The sequence below is a fragment of the Crocuta crocuta genome, unplaced genomic scaffold (genome assembly GCF_008692635.1).
Source record: "Crocuta crocuta isolate KB4526 unplaced genomic scaffold, BGI_CrCroc_1.0 scaffold234, whole genome shotgun sequence".
NCBI lineage: Eukaryota > Metazoa > Chordata > Mammalia > Carnivora > Hyaenidae > Crocuta > Crocuta crocuta.
This window is the reverse complement of record NW_027529647.1, coordinates 3,362,950-3,383,705: the sequence shown is the minus strand read 5'-3', so window position 1 is coordinate 3,383,705 and position 20,756 is coordinate 3,362,950. Positions and strand designations below refer to the sequence as shown.

General features: G+C 63.8%; 3 protein-coding genes across 3 annotated transcripts in view; 1 reads left to right on the top strand and 2 right to left on the bottom strand.

The window, feature by feature from the left end:
• Positions 1-975, top strand: part of GNPTG (N-acetylglucosamine-1-phosphate transferase subunit gamma) — a gene marked incomplete at its 5' end in the record, with an annotated part of 16,134 nt that extends 15,159 nt beyond the window's left edge. Inside the window, 5 exon segments of the mRNA XM_077762748.1 lie at positions 1-85; positions 169-251; positions 330-458; positions 536-608; positions 690-975. The exon segment at positions 1-85 is cut by the window's left edge and continues 34 nt beyond it. Of these exon segments, the coding sequence (XP_077618874.1) occupies positions 1-85; positions 169-251; positions 330-458; positions 536-608; positions 690-787 (468 nt within the window).
• CCDC154 (coiled-coil domain containing 154) overlaps positions 1-20,756 on the bottom strand; it is a 162,078-nt gene that overhangs the window by 108,042 nt on the left and 33,280 nt on the right.
• The window catches only part of UNKL (unk like zinc finger), a 34,071-nt gene continuing 14,135 nt past the window's right edge, over positions 821-20,756 (bottom strand). Inside the window, exons 7-22 of the mRNA XM_077762747.1 lie at positions 19,092-19,176; positions 18,602-18,691; positions 17,788-17,871; positions 17,497-17,682; positions 17,141-17,315; positions 16,860-17,049; positions 14,471-14,533; positions 11,847-11,903; positions 11,119-11,248; positions 8,586-8,824; positions 7,742-7,865; positions 5,203-5,493; positions 4,637-4,864; positions 3,910-4,112; positions 3,553-3,810; positions 821-2,844 (exon numbers count right to left, since the gene is read on the bottom strand). Coding sequence (XP_077618873.1) covers positions 2,737-2,844; positions 3,553-3,810; positions 3,910-4,112; positions 4,637-4,864; positions 5,203-5,493; positions 7,742-7,865; positions 8,586-8,824; positions 11,119-11,248; positions 11,847-11,903; positions 14,471-14,533; positions 16,860-17,049; positions 17,141-17,315; positions 17,497-17,682; positions 17,788-17,871; positions 18,602-18,691; positions 19,092-19,176 — 2,511 coding nt within the window. The 3' untranslated portion in view covers positions 821-2,736. The remainder of the gene's footprint in view (positions 2,845-3,552; positions 3,811-3,909; positions 4,113-4,636; positions 4,865-5,202; positions 5,494-7,741; positions 7,866-8,585; positions 8,825-11,118; positions 11,249-11,846; positions 11,904-14,470; positions 14,534-16,859; positions 17,050-17,140; positions 17,316-17,496; positions 17,683-17,787; positions 17,872-18,601; positions 18,692-19,091; positions 19,177-20,756) is intronic.

The window sequence follows — 20,756 nt, the reverse complement described above, 5'->3', positions numbered from 1 at the left end:
CTGGCGCACGTGTCTGAGCCCAGCACCTGTGTCTACGCGCTGACCTTCGAGACGCCTCTGGTCTGCCACCCGCACTCCCTGTTAGGTGGGACCCGGGGGGGCCGCCCCTGGGGTGCAGGCGGGGGCAGGGGAGCTTGGCTGAGCCCGCACCTGCTGGGTTGTTTGCAGTGTACCCGGCCCTGCCCACGGCCCTGCAGCGCCGCTGGGACCGGGTGGAGCAGAGCCTGGCTGACGAGCTGATCACGGCCCAGGTGAGTCCGGGGCGGCGGCACACCCCCCACCCGGCACGGGCGGTCAGGAGCTGGGGCTCACTCTCCCGCGGCCCTCAGGGCTACGCGAAGTTGCTGAGGGCGCTCTTTGAAGAGGCCGGCTACTTAAAGCCCCCGGAAGAAGGTGACTCCGTGCAGGAAGGAGGCGCTAAGGGCCTGGTGTTCCAGACCCTGGAGACCTGCAGCGAGGTACAGACGGGTGAGGGTGCCCCAGCCCGGCCTCCCGCCGCGGGGCCACGGCGCTGCCCTCACCTGCCCTGTTGCAGGCACACAAAGAACTGTCGAAGGAGATCAGGAGGCTCCGGAGCGTGCTGACTCAGCACGGCATCCCCTACGCAGGTGAGTCCTGCTGGGCGTGGGGCCTGTCTGCCTGGGGACCCGTCGCCGGCGCCGCCCTCATGCTGCTTGCTGTTCTGGCAGAAACCACCAGCTCTGAGCACGTGGTCCTCAGGACCCCCACGGACGGGACAGCCGAGCAGCTACGAGGCGACCCGGGACTGCGTGGGGACACCTTGTGACCTGAGCCCGGCCGCTCAAAGAGGCAGACAAAGTAAAGATTCAAAGGTTTAATTAATTCCCATACTGATAAAAATAATTCCATGAATTCTGTAAACCATTGCATAAATGCTATAGTGTAAAAAAATTTAAACAAGTGTTAACTTTGAACAGTTTGCTACGAGTAAATGATTATGCGTTATAAATACTACCTTCTGGGTTAAGAAAATTCATTCCAGTAACGAGCTCATCTAAATACCCCGAACGAACATAGATTGAGGCTTCCATAAATTAATCCGCGTGAAGGGTCCACACTGGCCTGAGGTCTCCTTGCCGGCCCCTGGTCCCCAAGCAGCAGGAGGCTCAGCGCCCCGTGAAGGCTAAAGCCACGCCCACTTGAGGGACAGTGAGGCCCCGTGGGTGGGGAGGGCGCCTGCAGGAGACCAGGGCCGCCACAGCCAAGCCACGGAGCGGGAAGGACCCGCTCAGGTGGTGCACGGGGACCCCTGTGATGCTCCTGCCTCCCACCTATGGGGAGGGCACACGTCGGTCCCAGTTCATGACCTGACAGCGCCCCGGCCGCCCACCCCCGATAAACTCATTGTTCTGTTTCCCATCAAAGACCAAAGGTCTGAAATGTGAAACAAGTGCATAAATATTAATAAAAATAATTTTAAACAGTGATAACAGTAGCACAAAATATACGTCGTTTCTAAGAGCTAATAAATCATCATCACTATCATTAAAAACCAAGTAGATTCACTAAAACCAAGTCAATGGTCACCGTTAGTAGCGGACAAGCCGCAGCCTTTACACGACAGAACTATCACTTTGTCTTACATTAAAAAAATCTTTTAAACCTCTTACTATATAGTAAATATTTGGTCACATAATTTTTACCGAGCCATTTTGCACTTTAAAAAAATGCTATTAAAAGTCTTTGGCAAAGCCACAGGTGGGCCGTGGCCGCTCCCGCCCCAGCGGCAGATTCGGGACAGGCCTTGCAGCCAGGTAGACGGCCGCGGGAAGAGCAGAGTCTGGGGGGCACTGCACACGGCCTCTGCGTCTCCCCCGGTTTCTAGGAAAAACGGCCCAGTGCAGACCAGAGAAGATTCCAGTCTTCACCGAAACCAGACCTTTCTCAGGAGCGTGCCTGCCACAGCCGGGTGGCCGGGGCCTGCGACCCCAGCGTCCCCTGAGTGACCCTGTAACACCTGGGCCTCTCCCTTGCAGGCAGGGGGTCCCGGGCGGGCGGCCCGCTGGCCGCAGGGAGGGGCACGAGCGAGGCTCTGGTCTCGGCTGCCACCCGCGAAGGAGCCAGGGTGCCTGGGAGGCTGAGGGCGCGGAGGCGCGGCCTTCTCAGGTTCCCCGGGAAGCCTCCGCCTCCAGCTCGGGGCCCCAGGCTCGCTGTTCGCCCGAGGAGCCGACCACCTGAGGGCAGGGCCTCCGCTCGCCCCGCAAGGCTCAGGCACTTAGACAAGTGGCCCCGGTGCAGGGAGCGTGACCGGGCGCAGCGCCACCTTGTGGTCCTGGGGCCTAAAACTCCAGTCGGTGTGCACGTGAGCGCGTCCCTCTTACGAGGTTAAAATCCTAAACGTGTGTCTTTTAGTCTCACTGCGATAAATACTATGTTTGCACTTAATTTGAAAACGATTAAAAAGTCCTAGGCGTTTCTCACTACTAGGTAAACGCTCATGTCGGAAGTACTAGTTTCAGAGTAGGACTGGAAAGTGTGCCATACCGCGAACAAACAGCCAGTGGACAGGAAGCGTCCTCAGCTCGCGGTACGCGTAAAGCTTCATGTCACCGCGTAATAAAAAACCACGAACCTAGAAAGCAGCTTACACCAACTGAGAACGTCTCCATCCCCTGCTTCACAAAGTGCTGGTCGGGGTCCCGGTGCGTCAGGCCGGCAAGCCCCACGTCGTTCCGGGGCCCAGGGGCACCCGAGGGGCCAGTGGGGACGCGGCGGTCACCACGGGAGCGGCTGGCCCTCGCAGCAGGCACAGGGGGGCAGGGCGCCGCCGCGGGCCCGCTCCCGGCACACGGCGCACTGCTTGGCTCGAAGCTGGAAGATCACCTGTGGGGCGAGACACGCGCGGCGGCTCAGGGTGGCCCTCCTGGGAGCAGGCGCTGGGAACAAAGGGCGGCGGGAGACTCTCTGCGCTAAGGCCCGGGGAGCGGAGCTGCTGCACCAGTGCGGAAGGGGTGGCCGCCTCGACGGGCTGGGCCTGGGTGGAGGCCCGCGGGCCTGCGGGCCTGGGCTCAGCATCCTGACCCGACCCGGGACCACGCGCACCGGCCGTGACAGCAGCCAGAGCTGGCGGGGGGACGGCAGAGGGCGCTGCGCCTCAGGCCAGCGGAGGGGGAGAGGGTGTGAGAGGGCTCTGGAAGCCTCCAATGCTCCAGGGTTTTTTTTTTTTTTTAATATTTTATTTATTTCTAGGAGAGAGAGAGAGAGACAGCGTGAGCAGGGGAGGGTCAGAGAGAGAGGGAGTCACAGACTGATACAGGCTCCAGGCTCTGAGCTGGCAGTCAGCACAGAGCCCGACGCGGGGCTCGAACCCACGAACCGCGAGGTCATGACCTAAGCGAAAGTCGGACGCTTAACCGACTGAGCCACCCAGGCGCCCCTCGATGCTCCAGGTTTTAACAAGGCCCTGGCGTGGAGGGGAGGATTTGCGTGGAAGCAGGCAGAGCTGTCCCAGCGCGTCAGGGGGGCGGGGCTGGAGGGCAGAGCCGACGGGGGGCCCAGGGATACGCGGGCGGGCGCGCCACCCGTACTCACCCCGTCCACGGCTTCCAGATCCAGGCGCAGCCGACTCTGCAGCGAGTGCAGCTTGGGGAGCGGGACGGCGCCCAGGTCGGCACAGCGCTGCAGCCCCGCGAGCGTGGGGCCCGGCCCGCGGCCCTCCAGCTCCTCCTGCAGCCTCCGGAAGCGGGCCTCCACCTCCTCCTTCTTCCGCAGCGCCTGCTGCCGCGCACTGTCGGCCGCCAGCGCCCGCTCCTTGGCCTCCTTGGCCTCCCGCTGCCACGCGTCACAGGCCTGAAACCCAGGGGGCTGTGCTGCAGCGGCAGGTGCGGCGGGGAGCCCCCGGGCGCCTGCACCCTCTCCCTCGGCCCTGTGCCCCGCCCCCCTCCTCACCTGCTTCACCTGCTGCCAGGACTCCTCCCACTGCCTGATCTTCCTCTTGGCCTCGTCCAGCTGCTGCCTGACCCGGGCCAGCTCCGCGCCGTTCGGGCTGGCACTTGAGGCGGGGGCAGGGCCGGTGCTCAGGATGGGGGACGGGCTGGGAGAGAAGGTGCCGGAAACAAAGTCCCAGATGCTCCCGGGGACGCCGTTCAAGCCTGAGTGCGGAGGGGACGGGAGAGGTCACCTGCAGGGGCCCCTCCCCGGCAGCCTCCGGGGCTTGGCGGACCAGGACACCCGCCCAGCCCCTTCCGGCGGCTTGGGGGGCGCTGAAGCAGACAAAGGAGGGAAGTTGGCAGTGTCGCGGTGCACCGCCGCGGCATCAAACTCTGGGCCCAGAACCTGTTCCACCTCCAGGTCCTGAGGACCCCAGAGAGCTTGGGATGACACCTACGGATACGTGCTTGTGACGTTAGAAATGAAAATGATACTTAAAAGTACTCCTTTAAAATGCAACAAGGTACGCGAGGTAACATTTTCCAAGGAAAAAGCACTGTTCGCGGTTTGTGTCGGTCTGTGCTGGGTCCCCGGCCCGAGGACCCTCCACCGCACACGAGCGACAGCAGGGCCACCGTGTGTTGTCTCGGGCTCCGTGCCCTGAGGCACCGCCAGCAAACCTGCAGACCGCACAGGGGACCCCCTGGGGCGCGCACCCCGCCGTCCCCGCCAGCGCCCGGCTCACCTAAGGAGCTGTAGGACGCAGCCGGGGGGCCCAGCGCGCCAGGCTCCGATTTGAGGGTCGGTGGCTGCTGGGGGGGCGTCATGGCTGAAGAGACGAGCGGCCCCGACAGAGACTGGGAGAGCGAGCTGAGCGGGGAGGTGGAGAGTGAGGAGGACGAGGGCAGGGACGGGGAGCGGGGCAGGCGGCCTGGGATGGTGACGGGGGCCGAGCCCCCAGGCGACCGCGGACCTGCAAGGATCGGGGGGACCGAGTTAGTGGGAAGCGCTGACCGCCAGACACGCCACCAGGCCTCCGAGCTGGGGGGGCGGCCCACCCCCGGGCATGCCGGTCCTGGACTTTCGGGGCCCCCCAGGCATGGTTTACTGTCCTAGCAGGGAAGACAGACGTTTGAGGAGAGGGTGTCCCAGGGTACGTGTGCCCACGCGGTGGCTGCAGAGACGGTGGGAGGCCAGCCGCGCGTCAGTGTGCTGGGAGCCCCCCTCCGAGAACCGTAGAAGGGCTCCCCAGAGAAAAAGCCCGGCCGCCCCAGCACAGCCCCGGGAAGAGCAGGGCGTCAGCACCCCTACCTGCCAGTCCCAGGTCACCTGGGTCATGCTCCTCCGGCTCTGTATCTAGGGGCGCGAGGCTGATGTCACCAGGATGGAGGTCCAGAGCAGAACCTGGGGGATGAAACGTGTCACCGCAGGATGATGCCAGAGCCCCCGCTGGGGGGCGGGGGCGGCACAGGCGCGCTCTCTGGGCCCGTCCATTAGAGAGCGAGGAGCGCAACACCGTGGGGCCCCTGGAGCTCCCACTGCCAGAGTTCCTCTTAAGCCTTTTCTTGCAAGCAGGCTCCCCTCCCTTCACCCCGTCCCCATCTGACACCGCCCCAGCTCCGAGGCCCACCAGCACCCAAGGCTTCTAAGTTGTAGCCGCTGAGCATCCGGAGGACCTGGACAGGCACGCTGTCCGGCAAGGGCTGGGAAGGCCTGCTAATTCCCACCCCGGAACAGGCGCTGAGCCTGAGCTGCCGTCGCCCCGCGCAGGGTCTAGACGGCCTGGCAGTGGCGCAAACAGCCCAAGTGCGCCTGCACCTAGTACCCGGCCCCGGGCCAGCCTGCCCGCTCTGGATCTAGGAGCCAGGCTCTGGAGCCTCCTGCCCTGCCCCCCAGGCCCCTAGCGCGAACTCCGGCTGGGCCGACTCCTGGCCGTGTCCCAGGAGCAGCTGTGACAGACACACACCAGGAAGCGGCCGGCAGGCCAGGCCTGTTTCAAATGACCGAGTTACAATCCAGGAGCCAAGGCTGAACCTGCCAGCGACCGCCAGTGACTGCAGAAAGCCTACTACCTTTTAAAATGACGGGCATTTACCATAATTACCAGGGAAACACGGGGCGGGGAAGAGACACGTGACTTCCAAAGGCCGTCCCAGGTGCACGCAGGTCACAGGGAGCCCGCTGGGGGACACGTGCAGGGCAGACGTGAGGTCCGCCCCAGTGGGCGACGCCAGCCGCACCCTCCCATCCCTGTCCCTAGGGCTGCGGGCACCGCTCAGCCCGAGAGGGCCCCTGAGCTGACCACAGGGACAGCCCCTCACCCGACACTGGTGCTGAGCGGCCACCTGCAGGCAGCCAAATGCTCAAGTTCCCAGAGCGCAGCAGGCGCGTCCGCTGTCCGTGAGCCACTGGCTCCGGCCTCCGTGGCATGTGAGGGGGATGTGTGGGGACCTGGTGTCTGGGCACAAGCATGTTGTGCCGCCTGGCGAGCTCTGTCTCACCCCCACTGCGGCACCCACTCCACGGCCACAGCCAGGAGCACGAGTGGGGCGTGCTGTGAGGGCACGAACCCTGGCCCGCCTTGGGCCTGCCCTCTTCCAACACAGGCTTTAGGGACGCTCGAGGGTCTCCTCCAGAAAGGAGGTGAGCGTGCAGGGCGGCAGCTGGTCCAGACGCCCCCATGCGCCGGCACCCCCACATCCCATCACTCTGAAGAGCAAGGAGGCCAAGGCCGGGAGAGCCAGGGAACCCACAGCGGCAACCCCCCACCCGCAGCCCTTGCACTTCGGGGAGACCCCGCCCGCCTGCCTGTGGGACCGGCCCCTTGGGGGGCTCCCACCCCTGCTTCTCCAGCCTTTCTTCACAGCAGGCGCCTCCCGCCCGCCGGTCCCCCGGGGGCCTGACCCAGCACGCGCTCACAAGTTCTTGCGGCCCCGGGGCCGGAGTCCAGGCGAGGGGCGCATGGCCGGGTGCCCTCCAACGGTGCACTCTAGCTTCTGGGGGCCGGCGGACACCCCACCCCACCCTCTGCCTCCCTGTCACATGGCCGCCCTCCCGAGTTGGCTCCAAAGTACCTGCTTACCCGGACCCCTGTCACGCTGGATCAGGGCCCACGCCGATGACCTCGCTTTACCTTGACTGCACCTGCAGAGGCTGCGTCCACGCGGCCGCGCTCACAGACGGGTGGGGGGGGTGCAGAACAAAGACCCGTCTTCTGGGGGCACATAATTCACCCCATGATAATGGGGGCCGCGAACAGACTCTAGTGNCCCACCCTTCCTGGGGAGCACAGCAGCCTGGCCCATGTAGGCTCCACACGCACACGCACCTTGCATCAGCCACCCTAACCCTCCGAGGCCGGCGTGGCCCAGCAAGGCCGCCTTGCTGGCAGCTTCTCAAACTCTGGGGACACGGGTGCCTCCTCGAGTGGACGCGCCAAGGCCCACACACTGAGCAGGAGCGTGGCGGGAGCCCTCGGCCCCTCCATCCTCCCTGACCCCTCACCGGTGAGGCCCCAAGCTCCAGCCATCTCTGCAGGCTGGCCTTGTCCGCACCTGCACCGTCCCCAGAGTGACCTTTCCAGGAGGTCAGCCTGGCACTTCAAGGGTCCAAAAAGAAGATGCCCCTGGCACGCTGGTGGACACTTGGGGCCAGGCCCCTACCCCCCAGCTCCTCCTCTGCCCTTCAGCCTCCCATCCGGCGGCAGCCAGGTGCGGCTTCCAGAAGCGTCCTGAGAGAGCTCCTGCTCAGCCCCACAACCCACGGGACTCTTTGGCACTTCATGCAGCACCAGCACCGGGTGCAGAGTGCCCTGCCCTCCCCCCAGCACACCACCTGCTTTGCCCCCCACCTGTCGGCACTGAATGCCGCGGCCAGGACTGCACTGGCCTGGTGTGCCGCCGCCCCCGCCCCCGGCCTCCCTCCGGGACTTGCAGGTCAGCCAGGCCTGACAACGCTGATTCAGCTTTCAGCACCTGGGGTCACAGGACGGCTTAGGAGTGGAGTGCTTTAACGCCAACAAAGTTCCAGAACCACTTTCTGGACAACAAAAGCAGAAATACACAGAGGAAGAGAGGCTGAAGCGGGAGCCTTTCCTCACCTTGAAATGATTCACCATATCATGCTCCCCACCCCCACCTCATGACTCAGCACAGAGGAGCCCCCGGCCGGAGGGGGACGCGGAGGAGCCAGCCCTCACAGGACAGCACAGCCCGCACCCAGGGGCCCCCGGCTGCCGAGTCCTGGCGCTGGCCCCGCAGCTACTCCACCTCCTGGCTCTGAGTCAGAGCCGAGTCTTCTGAGGTATTCTCTTCAAGCAAGAATTAACTTTTAAAAAGTCTTTAACGTTCAAAATGCAGCTGAACCGAATTACGTAAGCTCTGCCATCTGACCCAAAACCCGCCTTGCGCGACTACCAGGAACCGCCCAGATGTTAATGAGAAATCACGGGAGAGCTGCTGAGTAACGGCCCAGGCAAAACCCCGGTCCTGACGTGACACAGCACATTCAAGAGGCGTCGCGGTCCTTCGGGGTCAAGGGGCGCTCAGGGACAAAGCACCCAGGGCGGAACAAGGGGCCGGGCCTGCTCCCCCCCCGGCGCGCCCACCGCCGCAGGCCGGCCTGCCCTGACCGCAGGGCGACGCACCTGGCAAACCGCTCACCCCCCGGCCTCAGTTTCCCGGAGTGCAGCCGACGGTCCTCGGCGGGGAGAGCGCGACCCACCGCGGCGGGGGATGCGGGGCCCCCGGGAGAAGCCTCGGCGGCGCGGGCTCCCGGGCAGGGTACGCTCGCCTCCGCCTCCCGGCACAGCCCGCAAGGAAGCCGGCGCTGCCCCCGCGNGGCCCTCCCGGCGCCGAGCCCGAGGCCCGAGCCCGGGTGCTCGCGGGGGCCTCGCCAGGCAGGCCGCTGTTGTTCAGGTAAGGCAGGATCTTGGCTTGGGGCGGACCCCCAGGTGAAAACGCACACAAGGGAGCCGTCAGCATGAACAAGCCATGACCTCTGCCTTCGGAGGTCACGGGGAGTCCGCTGTCCGCAGCCCCGCGGCCACTCCAGGCCGCCAGCTCTGCAGGGGACTGTTTCCACGGGCAGCCTGCTCCCAGGGCGGGAAGGCAAAGGAAACGGACTCTGTCAAACGGCCCTGAAATGGCTCCACTAAACCCACTGAATACACAGTTCATCTGGAAACAGACCTATTTATTTTAGAATTTACTCGTTCTTTGCAGCCGTGCATTAGTGACAAGATAGCCTGAACCAGACTACGAGCAGAAAAGGACCCGGTCTATACCCGCCAGCCTCTAAGTAGGTAGAGCAGACTTGGGTCCAGGAGCCCTTGAGCCCTGGGGTCCTCGGAGGCAAAACGACAGCTCAGAACGGCCGTCCGGGTCCAGAGGGCAGCTCTGAGGAGTCCGTCACTTCTCCTAACCGGGGCCCCTGTTACTGGGACACGACTTGACCCGGGGGCTCAGGAGACTGGTCTGAGAAAGGGGGACCCTGCTGTGGCAGCAGCTCATGATTTACCAGCAGCAGCAATGTTCTGTGAACAGACGGTGTGGATCCTGAACAGGACTCAATCCCTTCACCTCTGGGTACCCGGTTTGTGAAACGTGTCAATGAAAGAACGAACTGCAAAATGGTGACTCGTGCAACCAGCCTGAGGACCCCCTGAAGGCTGGACGACGGCTGCAGACACTGTCCGCCCTGGGTCACCACACAGCCCCAGAGGCACGGGTGCATCGAGTGCTATCGTCCACTCGGGAGAGCAGAGCCGAGGACGGCCCTGCCTGATTGGGGCGGCTTCAGTTACCTAAGTACTTCCCTGCCATACTCACATTTTACTATTACTACCTTTAAACTTGGGGAAATTAGGCTTATTTTTTAAAAAGTGGGTTTTTTTAAATTTTTTTTAATGTTTTACTTATTTCTAGGAGGGAGAGACAGCATGAGCAGGGGAGGGCAAGAGAGAGGGAGTCACAGACTGAAAGAGGCTCCAGGCTCTGAGCCGGCAGTCAGCACAGAGCCCGACGCGGGGCTCGAACCCACGAACCGCGAGGTCATGACCTAAGCGAAAGTCGGACGCTTAACCGACTAAGCCACCCAGACGCCCCAAAAAGAAAAAAAAAAAGTGTTTTTTACACATAAAACATGGAACAACAAAACGAAGCATGCCATTTGCACGATGACCTTCCACTTAGTTCCCGGGGGTAACCAAAGGACTGCTGTGTGAACGCGCCACCTGGTCTCCCTCCGCGTGTGTCAGCCGAGCGCCCCCCCACGCCATGCCACCGAGACGGGTCTCCCTCCAAGCGTTAGCCGGGTGCCTTGAATCTAACGTGCTCTAGAGGCGCGTAATTGAGATTTCCGATCTTTGACAACTAACTGCTCAGCTCCGCGCGTGGGCAGAGAACCTGCTCATGGCCGGCTGGTTCCCGTCCCAAGTTCAGACCAGCGCAGCATGACCTCACACCTCGGCCCCGCCCTCTGCTCTCCACCAGCGCTCCTGAGTCTGAGGGCTGAGTTCTCAAGCCCATCAGCCAAGACGAGTGCATGTAAGCCCAGGACCCTGCACCCAAAGGCCTCTGGGGTAAAGGGTTGCAGGAAGGACACCTCGCTCCTCCTCAATTCCAAGTCAACGTAAAATAACGCACCCATTCTACTTTTGCTTAAAAGAGAACCTACAGGATGTGCCGTACGAAGCATGTAAGGACGTGAACCACTCCCCGAGTCTAAGGCAGAGCCCGGGCAGGAGTCAAGAGGACAGGATCGCCACAAAAGACCAGAGCACAGGGTGGGGGCGGGGGCGGGGCATGAGACTGTGCAGGGCAAGGAAACAGGGTCAGGGCTCAGCAGCACCAGCAGGGGGAGGGGTGGCTTCGTCAAGGACGCCCTCCCACCCCCCCGAGGGCTGGGCAAGCTGGACTCCAGAGGGTTCTCTGGCAGACGGAACAGCCCGCAGCGAAGCCCACGCAGGACTGTGGACTGTGCGGGAGACGCGCCCGGGCTTCTAGAGAAGTAGCCCTTTGCGGCATCTACTCAGAATGAGCACAGGGGTGGGAGCCCCACATGGGTGGAAGCGTCCCAGGAGGCGGCCGAGACACGGGCAGCAAGGTCACGCACACCTGCCCGGCGTCCTTCACATCCGCACGAGGGACGCCAGGTGCTCTGATGGCCCTTCCAAGTCCAGGGTGTGCTGTCTAAATGGCCACTAACAGGACACCTCTCCTCCCTCGCCTTGGCTGGTGTCGTCCCCAACATACATCTCAGCCACGGCCCAACCGCTGGTGGCTTCACCGGCATCCACAGGTGTTGGGGGATGGGAAACAACGTGCATGCGATCACTGCCTGGAGCCGAGGTTGTGCACTGACGCAGAAACACATGCAGAGCCGGCGTCCACCCGGCACCAGGACACGTGTGCTCTAGGACCCGCGGCCACGCCTGCCCAGCCCAGCCCAGCCCGGAGGACGTGGAAGGCGCCACACACAGAGCCCTTGCCGAGTTTCCCTTTGAAGGGACAGAGATGGGGGCTCGGACAGGCTTGGCGACGCAAGCGTCTGCAGGTGTGGCCAGACGTGGCCNGCCCAGGTCTCCCCCCAGCCCCACACCCACCCCTCTTCCTGGCTCTCAGGACAGCCCCTCCCCCCAGCCTGCCTCCGATCACCTGGGCCATCGGTCCCCAAACCCTCTAAGACTCCCGGGGGCTAAGGGCCCTCAGCCGGCCACATCCCCACGCCCCTTCCACCCTGGTCCTAGCGCCTGGGGGCGGCGGCCTTGGCCCACGGCTCCAGTCCCCTCTGCAGCCTGTGACTCTCAGAGAGGCAGGGGACAGGGTTTCCAGATCACGGGCAGCACAGTGAAGTGACAAACGACCAAAATGCATCTACAACGTGTCCTGAATTAGATCCTTCCTGAAAATACACAACTAAGTGCAAAGAGAAGTCGGGGAGACGAGAGGGANCACGCTGGAACCCAGGCTGGGGGCGAGCGGGTGGGCCACCGCAGACACGGCCAGGTGCTTCTGTGCAGAGACACACGAGGTGAGCGGCTGCGCACACCCAAGAGCCCTGTGACGGCGCGGTGATGGTGGACACGGGGGAGGCCGGCAGCGCGCAGTCACGGACGGGACGGTCATCCGACTTCTATCCCAAAGCAAAATATAAAGCAGCTTGACTCTTTNCCACAAAATGTGTGATCCAGTGAGCTTTTCTGCAGAAATGGTTTCCAACAGCTGATCTAGGATAATAACAACCCACGAAGCAGGAGGGTGCCCGGGAGCTCAGCGGGTTAAATGTCCAGCTCTGGATTTCAGCTCAGGTCACGATCTCAGTTCGTGGGATCAAGCCCCGTGTCAGGCTACCCGGAGCCTGCTTGGGATTCTCTCTCTCTCTCTGTCTCTCAAACAGTAAAAGAGAGTCTATTTTAAAAAAAAAAAAAAAAGAGAGACAAATAGCCAACAGAGCCTCCGGGAAGGGAAAACCAGCTCTACGGTCTCAGGTTTTCGCCCCTCGGCTCGGCACTCGGGTAAAATCTGGGCATCGCGCGTTCTCTGATCTGCGATGGAACAGACGAGAAGAGCCAGCCGGGCCAGGACACAGCCAGCGNGAGCAGCCGTCTACCGACCCGACAGGACAGAGCTGCAGGCCAGGGCCGGGGCTCCACACGCGGCTGTGTCCACGCCACACCCACCGTCACTCTGAGACCAGGGCCCCGAGCCACGTGGAAGGCAAATGTGCGGCGTCTGGTTTCTGCTTCAAAATGAGGCAGGAGTTCACTTGTGGGGGGGGGGGAGGCTGCACAACCACAGGGGGGCAGGATTTTACTAGTTTGTTGGCTTAAGTGAAATTTCTCTCTCTCTCTCTCTCTCTCTCACACACACACACACACACACAGCTTTTGTGACAGAGGAATGCGGCGCAGCAGAGTTCCTCTGAGAGTTTCCCGTGTCCCCATCGGCCGGCAGTGCTCAGGAGGCCCCAGTGACAGACCCTGAGACGGGCCGGGAGTGCGCGCCTGAGGCTGCGGTGACGTCAAACTGCATTAGGCGGGACGGCAAGGTCGGCAGCGCTCCGGGGGCCCAGGCCAGAGGTGGGCCATCTCCGCACCGCGGGGCAGGTGCGCATCCGGCCCCTCGGGAAGGGCGGCAGCAGCGAGGACGCTCCGAGGCGCGTCACAGCCACCCCCACACACGGCCCAGGGGCCACGGGTGCCCGCTGTGACCTCACCCACCCAGAGTCGCAGTGCAGAGGACCACGTCCCTCAAAGATGTCAGGAGACGCTGCATCGTGAATACGGAGAATGACACCCTCCGGGATGGAGGAGCTGGGGCGGCGCCTGGCTGGAGCAGACTGGCCAGGGAGGGGTCCCCAGAGGGCTGATCTCCAGCCACGCGACCTTTCAAATGGAGGGCCGCGGGGAGACGCGGGGGCCGTGGAGCCTCTCCGCTGGCCTTCCGGCCCTCCCGCTGCGCCCTCGCCGTCCCTGGAGCCTGGCTTCGGGGTGGGATGGAGGGTGTCTCTGGGCGCAGGCGGGAGGGGCCCGCAGGTGAGCCGGGCAGGCTCCCCGCCCCCCGCGCTGGCTGCGTCCTTGCTAACATTTCCTGCTTCAGGTTCGGAATGAACCTCTAACCCACTTTAATGTCTTTAACGGGTGGCAGAATGACTAAGCTGCAGCCCGCCCTCAGCTCCCCTGCGGGCCTCAGGCCCTAAGAGCAGAGAGCACGTCAGGAGGGTCCTGAGGGGGTGGCAGAGGGGGCCCGGGCGCGCCGCCCGCGTAGGAAGGACCACCAACAGGTGGCGATGTGCTTGGCCGGGAGGGGCTTCGGCGGCCTGGCCGCACTGCGCCCCCNCGACGGACGACGCAGCTCCGGCCTGTGACGATCTCAGACGTGCACGTGGCCCCGGGCCGTGACGCGGGAGCGGCGAGTCTCTACTGCAGCCCCGAGAGGCCAGCCCAGGAGAGCTTGGGCGCGGCGGCGGGCTGCACTGTGTCCCCTCGTTCCCGGGCTCCTGACCCCCAGAGCCCTGGAGTGTGACCTGACCTGGAAACGGGGTCTTTACCAGGGAAATCAAGTTCAGACGAAGCCGTCCTAATCAGTGAGCGGTGACGTTATGCAAAGGGAGAAATGGGGAGACACCCGGACCTGGGGGAGAGGGGGTCGGTGGGGGCAGAACGAGACGGGCAGTCATCGGCCGTGTACAGGCCGAGGACGGGCACCTCCCACGTGGCCTCGGAGTGCCGACCCCACGGCCCCAACGTGAGGACGCCCGGCTCTGGACGGGGAGTGGCTGGCGCCGCCCCATCCGCGGGGCAGTCAGGGCAGCACCCGGCCACACACAGGCCACAGGGACGGCGGCGGAGGGCGCCCCTTACTCCCCGGAGGAAAACATTGGGAGGTTTTGGTTTTGTTGTGTCCAAAGAACACCACGAACGTGTTCTGGACGTGAAGACAGGGGACTCGGGGAGCGGGCTGGTTTAAGAAGAACACAAGTGAAACGCGAGCCACGCCCGGCACGGACGCTGCGCACGGGGCTCCGGGTCGGGAGGGAAGCGCGAGTCCCAGCGCACGACGGAGCCTCCGGGCGGTACCTGCTTGCTGTCCCGCTCAGCGGCCTTGTGGCTGCCCTCGGCAGGGGACTCCCTCCGCTTCGCCTGCAACAGAAAAGCACCAGCGTCGGCACAGAGCAGCACGGTTTACAAATGCGCCGACGGAGAACTCGGCAAACAGAAAAGGCGGTCAAGTCACCGCCCTCCGTCCGTTCTCCCGAGTCCGTCTCGCACCTGCTTACTGGCCTCTAACCTCCAGGCCGGTGCGCGTGAAGGAGGGTGTGAGACCTGCACCCCCTGCGACCAGAGGTCGTGCGACCTGAGCCTGGAGAGCTGGGCAAGTCTTGGGAAGCCTCTCCTGAAGCAAAGGATCATCCCCCTGAAACTGCGGACAGGGGGCGCCCCTCGCCTCTCCCACACCAGCAGGGGGACGACCCTCAGCCACCCGACACTCCCGGCTGCGTCCACGTACCCCTGATCCGACACCTCTTCCCCCTACACTTACCGTCCCCCGGTTCACCTCCCTAGGAGCAGAAACTCCTTTAGTCCGGCTCCCCCTTGATCCCCACCCTCTGGTAAAGGGGACGTAAGCCGCCAGGTCTAACTGCTTAGACCCAAAGGGGTCTTTACTTCCCCTGCGTGAAACCTTCCATACGGACAAGCAATAAGCCTTTTGTCCTGCTTATCTTGTATCGGTTTAATTAGCAGAGGCCCTGCCCAGAACATGAAAGGGTGGAGGGGATCATCTGTCCCGCGCAGACACAGACAGAAATCTTGACTTGAGGAGCCACCTGCCAGGAAACCTGGGCCCAATGACAGCTCCGCTCTGAGCGCTTGGGGACCAGTGCTCCCCCAGGTCAGGCATGAGCAGGAAAGCCGCAGACCCAGGGGTCGTTCAGATCGAAGGGCAAAGTCAGCGTCACATTTTTACGACTAATTTTACAACACGTGAACCTGCAGAGGTGGCTCAGGTCCGCCTGGCCTGGCCTTTCTTCTCCCTTTAGGTTCTGGCTTCTGGGTTTGCAGAAGGACCCAGAGTGAACACCAGACGCAGAGGAGGAAGAAAAGGGGTCCACGCAGGCCCCGACCGGGGCCCCTTCTACACGGCACTCGACCCGGAGGTCATCCTGATGTTTCAGGGTTCCCCGTATCTCTCTTGTCCAGGGGTGACCCCACCTGCAGCGTGGGGGGAGGGGCTCGGAAGTCACTGGCCGCAGATGTGAATGTACTTCCAGGCCAAGTGATACCGTGAAGCACGATTATCCTGAAACCGTTCTGTTTGCCTTCGCAACCCAGGGCTCCCTGCTGCTGGGGCTGGGTCAGCCTGGGGTCAGCCCCTGAAGACGCCCCCACTGCGGCCGCCCCCTGCCGTCACCTAGACTTCTGACCAACTGGCCCCGAATCAGGGTTTTCCCACCACCCGCTTCTTGGGTTTGGCCGTTTTCTAGAACCGCTCACAGGGCCCAGGGAAGCACTTACTCATTTATCATACAACATACACTACGGCAGAGACTACGGTGGACGGAGACACGGCAGGCGAGGTCGGGGGCCCGAGCGCAGGGGCGCCCACCCTGCGAGGACGGGTGGGGCTCGTCCGGGGAGTTCCGTCTGCAGCCCCTGCCCGCCCTGGGATCACGTGGGGCGGTGCAGAGAGTTCCAAGCTTCTAACCACGCTCGGCCCTTCTGCCGAGCGGCCCCCATCCCCGAGCTATGAGGAGCCCACCCAGAGTCCCCTCCACAACACAGAAGAGGTTTTGATTTTTAATCTTTTTTTTTTTTGCTTTAAGTTTATGTTGAGGGAGAGAGAGTGCGCGAGAGAGTGACTGAGCGAGCGAGCACACAAGCAGGGGAGGAGCAGAGAGGGAGGGAGAGCGAGCATACCCAGCAGGCTCCAAGATGTTGGCACAGAGCCCGAGGTGGGGCTTGAACCCACAGATAGCGAGATCGTGACCTGAGCCCCCCAGGCACCCTCAACACCAGATGTTTGTACCCCCAGGAAACGACGAGGGTTTTAGGGGCTGTGTGTCGGGAACCGGGGTCAGAGCGCAACAGGCACTTCTATCTCACAGCACGGTCGCGTTGAGGCACGCGACACGCGGAGAGCCAGCCCCAAAGCCTGCTGTGGAGACGCTGCGCCCCTCCCCCGCCTGCTGGTAACCGAGGGATTCCAAGCCGGATAGAGTCCGGCGCCCAGGACGCCGCCCACAGAGGGGCCGCAAACGCAGTGAGGCGGGCGCGTGGCCAGAGAAGGTCTGTAAGCGCGCGTCGGAGGCTCGCGGTTCTCATGTTTAACGCCATTTACAGACCGTTTGCACCGAAAAGGACGCGGCAGGGGACACGCGCTATGCGCACATCAAGACTCGGGGTTTGCAGCCGATCCTTGGGGGTCGGGGGAGGGACTGGCCCGCAGTGAACGAGAGGCCCTCCCCACACACGTCCACGCCAGCACGATCGCCTCCTCGGGGCCGGTGCCCTGGGGCTGCCCCTCCTGGCGCCTCCGGGGGCCCCTGCAGCGGGAGGCCTCGGGGAGCAGAGCCAGGGCTCGGGGCCGAGTCAGGCCCCCGACCGGCTGCGCCGCGGGCCCCAAAGCGACGGAGCGCTTGCTTGCCTCGTCCTTACTTCTGACGGAGAAGAAACGCCTACGAGCATAATCGCTTCCAAGTGAAGGACGCAGGGGCTTCGAGCGCGTTTACAAGGCGGCGTGACCAGCACCCTGCGGCTCCCGTCTCCACCGGCAGCGGACGCGCCGCAGCCCGGCTCCCGCCGCCCACCGTGTCCTCCAGGTTGACTTTTTCTGCCCCATCCGCGTTTTGTAAGTAGGCTCCGTGCCGGGCATGAGCCAGGGGACTTGAACTCACGACCCTGAGATCAAGGCTTGAGCTCAGATCTAGAGTCAGAAGCTTACCTGACCGAGCCACCCAGGGGCCCTTAGCAGATCGGGCTTTTAAATTTCAAAATAATGGAAAGCACAGAACAGAGGCCTCGTGGGGCTGAGCAGTAGGCCCCACAGGGGCTCTGTTCACCCCAGGCCCTGGGGAGGGGGGGGCAAGCCAGTGGCCCGTGCCCACCACCTAAGCCCGCAACTGCCACCATCCCCCGCCCCCCGGGAGCCACAAAGATGGGGGGAGGGGAGCTTCCTGCCCCGCCCAGCGCCCTGCTGTGCTCCGGGGGGTCCACAGCTCTCCTCTGCTGGGTCCCCCCAGGGGGACGGCTGCCCAGCCTCACGGACAGGCCCGTGACAGGGACGGTCACCACTGGGGTGAGGAGGGGTCAGGCCGGGCCCCCTCGGTGTTCCAGAGCCAGGACTGCAGCGACACGGCAGGCCCGCGATCTCTCTGCGCTTCAGGCTCTGTGGTCACGGGAGGGGACGTGAATGCCCGCGTGCGGGGGGCGGGCACACGGCGCGCTGACCCGCCTGGAACGCACGATGGCTGTGCCGCCTCCTGCCACAGACGCAGGAGGCGCAGGACAGGCCGCCAGCCGGCGTTTCCCTGCCCGGCTCCTTGTCCGTAAAGTCCAGCCAAGCTCTCCTCGCCTTCCCTCTTTTCTCTCTTTTCTTTAAAAGAGTGCCAAGCGGGGGCAGAGCGCCTGGGTGGCTCAGTCGGTTGAGCGTCTGACTTGTGACGTCAGCTCTGGTTTGTGGGTTCGAGCCCGGAGTCCGGCTCTGTGCTGACAGCAGGAAGCCTGCTTAGGGTTCTCTCTCCCTCTCGCTATGCCTCTCCCCTGCTCATGCGCACGCTCGCTCTTTCTCTCTCGATAAATAACTTAACAAAAAAGTGTACTTAAACACATAACAAGTTAAAGAGGAAAAGCAGAGAGCGGGAGGGGAGGTGGATGGGGAGGTGCCTGAGCCTCGTTTCCTGGCCGAGGGGCCGCCTTCACGGCAGATCGACACCCGGGAGCCACCTCCCNGCCCGCCACGCCGCCGGGCTGAAGGGCAGGGCACCAGGCCTGGGGCCCCCGTGTCGTCCACCTCACACACGCGAGGTCTGGCCGGGTCAGGACCATCCTCCCCGCGGTGCCCCCCACCCCCGCATCTCCCGACGCCTGAAGCAGACCTGCAGGGCCTGCCCCGCCCAGACGCCCCCCTTCGTGCCACGCCCACCCTCCTGTGAGGACACCCGCCCGGACGCAGGGCCCCTTCCCTGCGCTCAGCCCCAGAGCCCGTTTCACGTGCTGGCGACGTGTCTGGGGCGGCCGGCCCCGGCCAGAGCCCAACGGGGCTTTCGCAGGCTTCTAGAAGNTTGACCGTCCCGAGGCTCTCTGTCAACAGAGGGAGGCGGCGGGCCGTGAGCGCGCGCCCGCTGGAGGCGGAGCTGCGTGCGGGCGGCCTCGGGTCCAGGGGGCCCCAAACCGGGGAGGGAGCCCGCTGACGACACCCTCCCCACGCCACAGGGGAAGGCGGCCACGGCGCCACAGAAAGATGTGGAAGCGCGGCAGGGACTGGCCGCCCTTCCCGGTGAAATCTGGGGCAGGGCGGCCTGGAGTTGGTGGCTGTCCCCAGGAACCGCAGCGCCGGCCACGAGGCAGGGTGGTGTCCGGACGGGGGCAGCCTGATGTGACCCTGAAGGGCGAGCGGGCAGCTCCCGCCCCTCCTCCCCAGGCGTCCGGGCAGCCTGGCGGGGGCTGCGAGCCATGGGGCGATGGGGCGCCACACACTTACTTTCTACGTGAGCGAAGGCGCAGAAGGGGCCGCGCGGGCAGTAGCCGGTCTGGCGCATGTCGTTGCACTTCGTAGACTTGTAGATCTGGGCAGCAGAGAGAAAGTACGATAAATACAATCGAAGAGCAAAACAAAGGGCTGGTTGGGAGTGGGTTTCCACGGGAACCCAGAGGACCCAGCTCCAAACCGCAACGTGTCTGCTGGAAAGGGGGTGTGGACGCGACCCCTGCCCCACACGCCATGGCCCCAGAATCCTCTACTCTCCGCAGAGCGGGCCTGGCTGTCCTTGAAATCACACATGGGGGTGCCTGGGTGGCTCAGTCGGTTGGGCTCCGGTCAGGATCTCATGGTTCTCAAGACTGAACCCCACATCGGGCTCTGCACTGACAGTGCAGAATCGGCGTGGGGTTCTCTGTCTCTCTCAAAATAAATGAATAAACTTAACAAAAAAAAAATCACACACAAAGTCAAGCTTGCCCCTTAGGATTTTCTGAGACACTCAATTCACTGCTCAGTATACAGCAGGCGCTCGACAACGTCTCTGTCACGACCACACGCGCGAACACCACCGCCAGCCCCGTTCCTTTCTCTACGGTCAGACACTCTCGCGACGACAACCACACTCGGTTCTGGCGGCACAGCACGCCAGGCCCATCCGCACTCCGCCAGACCCCAAATCCACACCCCCGGGAAGCCGTCCCGGCCACCTGCCCTGCGCCCCCCGCACGTGCCACGCGCTCCCTGGGGTCTTCACCCACCCGCTGAGCGCCGGCACTGAAATGTTAAGCCCCTCAGACAAATGCAATCTCAAAAGGGCTGCAACTCAGAACGTACAGCGTCAGGAGACGGTCACGTTACGTGAGGCTTAAAGCACAGAATCTCTGAACAGCAAAATCTCAACAAAGGGAACAGGAGGGTAGAGGAGAGGCGGCCCCTCCCGGGAGCCCAGAGCCTCACTGGGCACAGTGCTGGGCTCCGCCCTGCTCGGCCTCGCAAAAGGGCACGGACGCCGCTGGGCCTGCGGCCGGAAAGCAGATGGCAGAGCCCGGAGGTCACGGGGTGCCCCGCCACGCGTCCCCGCATCCGTGCACCTGCAAACAGTACCAGCAGGGCCCGGAGCACAAGCACGTGGGACAGTCCCAGTGGTGGCGCCAAGTCACGTGTCCGAGCTGAACCGCTCACGGGACGGTAAGGAGCGAAGCGGAAATCCTCAGCGTCCTGTGCTCCTTAAGTCCCCCCCGCCCGCCTAGGAAGTGGCTACGCGTTCCCAGTACTGGAGGGGCCGCAGAGGTGCACGGGGACACAGCGACCTCGGGGCCCCAGAGCCGCAGTGGAGGCGGAACCCTTTACACCCCTCTGGCGCGAGCGAGCGCGGCTTCGGAGTCTGAGACGCTGAACGGATGAGTGAACAAGCAAACAGTCAGCAAAGGAAGCGGACGACCAACCTCCTAACCCGAGACAATCACAGGGCCTGGGACACAGGCAGGCCAGGCCTTCGCCAGAGTTAGGAGCGGCCCAGGCGGGCCCCGCCCAGCGCTGCTCAGCCCCTTCCCTGGGCGGCACGTGCTTCGCGCCAGGAGCAGACGGCGGCCAGAACCCGGCGCCTCCTGCTCCCGACGGGCCGGCACAGCCCCTCACGGGCCCGGGCGCTGACCTGCCCCCGGT